Below are 6,699 nucleotides of genomic sequence, written 5' to 3' on the forward strand. Positions count from 1 at the left end.
CAGCTCTCCCTCCACCGCTGTATCCCCATCGTCTAAGAGGGGAGCGGGGGAGGGGAGCGCATCAGCGCGGGCTGCCGACCCATGCGCTGATGAGCAATGACGTCCGCCGGTGCTGTTCTCGCGCCTCCCATTAAATAACGCTATATTGTAATACTTCAGACTTTTACGCATGCAGCAATACCAATTTTGTTTACTTTTTTATTTTTTACATTACTTTAGGGGGAAAATGGGAAAAGGTTTTTTTAACTATTTGTTTTTAATTTTTTTCACTACTAAAAACTTTTTTGCACTTTTTTTACACACTTTATTAGCCTCCCTAGGGGATTTGACACAGCAATCATACTAACGTATTGCAGTATATTGTCATTTTTACAGGCTTAAGTTAAGTGAAGGCAGCTCTGGGTGCCATCATTAGGCCCATGAGCTGCCATTACAATCATTGTCACCCCCTGATCTAACTGGGGGGGTGATGAAATGTCAGAGGGGGCCGCCCCCCTTTTTTCAATGCCTCAGATGCTCGCGATTGACTGCAGCATTTGAGGGGTTAAACAGCTAGGAACAGCACGATCACTGCTCCCGACTGTTAGTCCCGGGTGTCCACTGTAAAACACAGCCGACACACGCAGCATATGGAGCACACTCTAAACATCACCACCCGCACCCGGATGTAATAGCACGTCACGGTGCACAAAGGGGTTAATGTTCTCTTTTACGCAAAAATAATAATTGCAAGAAATTGGATGGCTGGTAAATCCCCAATTGTTATGGATTGGTTGAAGTTGGTTAAGACAATTAAAGAATATGAGAAAATAAGAGCAGACAAGAAAAATTGTATAAAAAAGTGGGAGGAAATATTGGGGATATGGAATTGATTGGTGTTCTATAGGAAGGTATAATTATTATTTTATCATAAGAAGGTTATAATTTTATGGTACTTAATGATCTTTGGGGTGGGAGGGGGATGGGATTGGGGAGATATATGTTGCCTGATGTAAATTGTGCAGATAAATTGTTGAGCATTATGATATTTATAATCACTGGATATTGAAATGTTGTAATGTTTTTATTACTGAAATTCAATAAAGATATGTGAAAAAAAACAAAAAAACATTTGATGTGTGTTAGAATGTAAGGTAAGTGTGAGGTCATCAGTGATGTCATAATTCACCTTCTCTATAAAAGCTGCAGATCGGTCACATTCCGTTGAGCCGCTATAGACCAATAGTTTCTTGCTTTTTGGTACGTCGCTCTCACTTGACTTTTTCTTGAGTCCTGTGACTTCTAGAAATCTTGCTTTATCCAGAAGCTTCAGATCCACGATTCAGAGGTAAGAGGAGAACATGTAGAATGTTTCTTGTGAAGTATTGCAGCGAGTTCCATGTGCTGCCACTGTAAGAATGTTTCTCTTTCACCCTCTTACTGGGTTAGATTCTAAGGTCAGGCGCAATAAATGAAATACAAGATTGAGTGTATGAAAATGTATATTGTATAAAGAGTGAAATGACTGTTAGTTATTCTGAGACTTCTATGGAGATTTGTACATAGCGACAGCCATAAACAAGGAACTTTACAGAGACACTTTTTCCTTATCATCAACAATTACATGACAGGTTATAGTTACCATCCATGGTCTCCCCACACTCCAGGAAGTCTCCTTTCCAGTATGTCCCTCCTCAAGTGGCCTCCCAAGTGGCTCCCCTCATGTCATGCTTGGGTCTTTTATGCCCCCTTGTCTGCCCCTCTTAGAGACAAACAGTGTGACCTTCCTGATAAAAAGAACTCCCCCCCTCATGTAACATGCGGATATAGAATACTGGTGCCACTTATCAACCACCTTTAGCATTTATGACATCCTGAGTTTGTCCATGGGTAAGACTGGGTTCACACTACTGGTTAGCACCTGTAAGAGATACCTGTGAACCTCTGGGTCATTTATTGTGAGAATCAGGGTAAACAATAGCAATCTTGCAAACTGATGAGACACATTTCATTAAGAAACGCAACTATACCCATGATCCTCCATCTTTGATTTACCCAAATAAAATACCCTATATAATATTACATATAACCTTATATGTGGCTTTCATTTTCTGAAACCTTTAAATTCTTACACCACCAGAGGGCGCAGTGTAGAGGAGTGCCGCTGTCTCCTCTGGCTGCACTGTCCTGTCTCTGCCTTGGGATGGCGCTCTTCATGCAGTTATCACATGTTTATTGGGGAGGGGGCTAATAATTGAGGACAGAGAAGTCTAGAATCTATTTTCTTTTTGGAAGATGATTTAGAAACAAGTAACCACACAATGATTTCTCGCCTCAGCAGATTTGTGGATATGAAGATCATGAATAGAAAACATCAGACATTCTGTGTGGACACAAATCAAGAGCTCAGAAATGCTTTGGACACCTGGGATTTGGTGGAAGAAGACGTCTTAGGAGCCTGTGTCCCTTATTTCATCCAGGAGAAGGTGGCTGAAGATCTCTTCACTTATACGGATGTTTTTCAGAAAGCCATTCTGAGTAGCCTGTTACCATCTCAATACAACGCTGCCATGTGCCGCTTCTTCATCAGAGTCATTCAGTACAGAAGAGACGCGGCACACTACCTGAAGGAATATATAATCAATGTGCTATGTGAGCACTTGAAGGTGGAGTACATGAAGGGACAATACTATTCCTACGCCATGACTAAGAAGGTTATTGTCTGGCTGAGCATCCTCCATCTTGAAGCGGTGGTCGGGGAACTGAGATACAACATCGTTTATGAGGATTTCAATGCTGCCATTGTCGACACTTTGACAGAAGTGACATCTCTGTGTGCTACAGTCATCATGCCACACATCTTGGACATGCTGCCAGTGCTGGGCCAAGTGGTCAAAAATGCTCCTGACCAACTATCTAAGGAGACGTTGTGCTATGCTATAAGACGTTTATGCGGCAGCATCCAACAATATATTGTGAAGGGTGGCAGCTGCAAAGTGCAACTTATGAAGGCCATAAGCAACATGAAGGCCAACATTTCCACCTGGTTGCCTGATGTCCATGCTGAGCTTCAAGACTCCACCAAAGTTGCCCTGGAATTCTTTACTGTACCCGAATCATCGGAAAACCAGCCGACCGAGCCAGGCAATGACGAGTTACAGACCCTTCCTCACGCCGAGCTCCTAGAAAAGTACAGGGAGCAATTTGCTGCGGAGAATAAGGAACTGGAAGATACAGAGAAGCAGCGTATTGGGATGAACATGCTTGTGACATCTCTGGTATCTGGCAGGAAAATAACAAAAGATTTCCTTCAGTTTCTGCTCAATGCCCTGAAGAATGCGGACCCAAAGGCCAAAATGACAGCAGCTATGTTCTTCAATGAGGCTTTGAAGCATCCAAGACTTATAAAGCAGAAATACCAAGAGTGCGCAATCCAACATCTGCTGAAGATCATAGAAGAGGACGATAACATCTTGTGCAGCATCGCCATGGAGGCACTGGGGAATGCCACCACCGGAGCTACAAGACTGGTGGAGAGCTACAAGAATAAGATCATTGCCCACATGGAGTTTAGACTATCAAAAACCAGCAGCATCAAGATCATCATGGCGGCACTGAGGGCGCTGTCCTCCATTATCAGACGCCTGAAGCTTTCTGTCCTCAGTAGACAATTCATTAAAATATCCCGGGAGCATATGGACTATCCGGATGGAGAAGTCCAGATTGCGGCCATAAACCTGTTAAGGGATCTGACAGAGAGCTGCCGCCTTCTGCTATTTGGATATTTTACAGACAAAGTCAGGAGCTGTATACCAACTTTACTCCTGAAATTACATGTTGACAACCAGGAGATAGTAGCAGCCAGTACTTCATCTCTGCAGAGCTGCCTCTCCTACATCAAAGGAGCCAACATTCGGGGATTTTTCCGGACGGAAATCTCTCCAAACATCAATGACCTGAAATCCATCTACAGCTGTCTGGCTCATAACCACCCAAAATTGATGAAGACCATGCTCCTCCAGATCCCAAGCTATCTGGTCAACTCAGAGGACAAGGAGGCTGTAGTCAGACATGTTGAATTTCTTAAAGATGCCATCAACCATGATGTCATGTAAGACCTGGACTTATATAGTCTCAGCCTAGCTCTGGCCACACTGCACTGCGGAGGCTTCTCATGTAATATCAGAAAAGCCAATGAAAGGGCCGTCTCCATTCTGGCCACCAAGTGGTTTTACATCGGCAGTGCCAACAAATAAAATGCATTTATCAGGGATGAACCACTGAGGACAGAGACATCAAGGTTGTAGATCACTTCCCCATGTACTATCCAATGGTTGTGAACATCAATATCAGCTGTCAAGACTTGAACATCAATATTAACATCTAGGGGGCAGAGCTAGCAGTCTGACTTGCGAACGAGCCTCAGGCCTACATCGAGGAGTGTGAACAAGGTGCAGACTCACCGGCCGGTGGAGTCCAGCGATGCCAGTTATCCGTCAACATTAGATGACGGAGACCAAGGACTTAGCTGGCGAGACAGACTATACAGTCAGTGTATGGGCAGCATGGTGGTGCAGTTTGGGGAATATGCCCGTCATCAGATCATAGAGACGGTGTATAATAACAACTCCACATATAATATACAGATGTAATGACACGTCAAAAAATAAAAGTCTACTCTGTTTTATATTGAAATTAATGGGTGTGCAGCCTGCAAGTGACTGAAGCTAATAAAAAGTATAATGCACTCATTGTTTTTTATTGTAGACTAGATACTTGAATTTTTTACACTGAGATTCATATCGTAAAAGGTTTTTAAGCGGGTCACAAATGGTACAAAAGGTACACAAGAATAGAGGCCGAGCTGCAGTTCTGCTGAACGGCCGCTATGCAGTGGTCGGAACCATCTGCTTCCGGCAGTGTTGTCCAGTGCCCGGAGGCAGCTGGACTGGCAGATCGGTGCGGGGTCTCGTGTAGTAACGATTGTTTTCCCCATACATTACTGATGATTGCTCCTTGTGATACGCTGTATCGTCGATTGGCGCTGGTTTTAATGGTCAGTATCGGGACATCTAAAAGGACCTTTATTTCCTCAGACACCACCATAATTAGGCATTGGAACCAACCCTTCCACCTTAGCGGGTAAAGATTAACCATGTAAAAGGTTCACTATATACACATAAGGGCTAAAGGTGAAAACACAGAGGTGCTCACCATATATCCAGCGTATAACTGTGTCCTCCAAATCTTAGGAGTGCATGGAGCAGGAGTTGTTCTAGATTCCTGTTTATATCCCAGACACGTTCATACCATTTTAGACAATGAATCGACATATCGCAAACTTGTGGCGAAACCAAGCACCGCATGTAAAGAATCTTTAAAAAATCTGCTAGAAGAAGGAATTGGATTAGAAGTATTAGCCAAGAAACAGGCTGAATACTTACTGATAGAATTCCCTATTGTTCCCATATTCCATGGGATGCCAAAAATCCATAACTTTTCATGGTCTTGAAACTTGGGTTATCTGTGACATAGTTGGCTAGTACTCCTGCAAACAGTCCTGCCATCAGGGTAGTACCGCTGGTACTACTGTCAGGGGCCTGGCCACAAAAGTAAAATAAAGGGGGCAGCTGCCGCTCATCAAGGTTGTGATCAGCGGTAATTGGTTTGTAGAAAGGAATGGGACCCATGCAGGGGCCAGAAGCAGCGGCCAGCTCTGCAACTTGGTGAGTGACTCTGTTTTAAAGCAGCAGATTCAGTTTAATTATTTTTTTATGTTGCCCCTTCTATCCCACCTTCCCACCGGTCTCTCTCCCCTTCCCACCGGCCTCACTCCCCTTTCCACTGGTCTCTCTCCCCTTCCCCTCCCCAGACCCCGGTCAAGCGTCATATCCACTCTGGCCCAACTCCCGCCTCGGCCACCTTCCGTTCTCTTAGCCTACTCCTCCGCCCGCTCACAGAGTCCCTGGCACTTTGCGTCCTGCTCCCATCCCACGACTTTCCATTGCCACCTCTCCAAATCCCCTAATAATGGGGGACCCAGATGTATTTCCTCAAATGGATTCCACTGACTGTATGAAGCCCAGAAATTTCTGATGGCGGGCCTGCCTGCATACCACATATTCCGGCAATCAAGGCAATGGAATTCCATTTGCGGAAATACACCAGGTATTCCAAATATCTACAAGAATTTATTTTAATGTGAGTGGAGTATCTGCGCTCACATAATTACTTCTGCCTTGATAGTGTTATTTTATTGCAGATAGAAGACGCCCTGATGGGGTCAAAATTCTCCCTCTCCATGGACAATTTGTTTATGACATGGTGGGAGAACAACATTTTTTCAGTCAATAATCCCTTTTACAAGTGGATTGTGTGGGATGGACGATACATCGATGACTTTTTTTTTGTTTAGGGGTCGTGATGTGGCGTCTGTACCACCATTTATGGAATACAATAAAACCAATATATTTAATTTACAATGTTACAGGCTCGGCATCCATGGATTCTGTTACCTTCTTTGAGATTATGTTACAGGGGAATTGTAATACAGAAAAGGAATAATTTTGTGAACCCTCTTCGGGCACACAAAATTGTTGCTAATTAACATCCCCCATATGTCTACTTTAGTTTGGCATTGTTTTTTGAACATCCTTTTATTTTTCTATGACATCACAAGGCTTAGAACTTTAGCAGCAATTTCTCAAATTTTCAAGAAAA

The 6,699-nt window shown here is 43.6% G+C and overlaps 1 protein-coding gene across 1 annotated transcript; it reads left to right on the forward strand.

Moving 5' to 3' along the window:
* The first annotated feature begins 1,226 nt into the window (after positions 1–1,226).
* LOC142731782 (uncharacterized) lies at positions 1,227–4,720 on the forward strand. Its single transcript, XM_075849468.1, has 2 exons — positions 1,227–1,327; positions 2,321–4,720. Exon 2 carries the CDS (start codon positions 2,331–2,333, stop codon positions 4,092–4,094), a length of 1,764 nt encoding a protein of 587 aa, XP_075705583.1. The 5' UTR covers positions 1,227–1,327; positions 2,321–2,330; the 3' UTR covers positions 4,095–4,720.
* Positions 4,721–6,699: the final 1,979 nt, after the last annotated feature.

Source organism: Rhinoderma darwinii, unplaced genomic scaffold (genome assembly GCF_050947455.1).
Source record: "Rhinoderma darwinii isolate aRhiDar2 unplaced genomic scaffold, aRhiDar2.hap1 Scaffold_87, whole genome shotgun sequence".
Lineage (NCBI taxonomy): Eukaryota > Metazoa > Chordata > Amphibia > Anura > Rhinodermatidae > Rhinoderma > Rhinoderma darwinii.

Coding starts and splice junctions, on each gene's coding strand:
- LOC142731782 (XM_075849468.1), top strand. CDS start 2,331: ATGAAGATCATGAATAGAAAACATCAGACATTCTGTGTGGACACAAAT.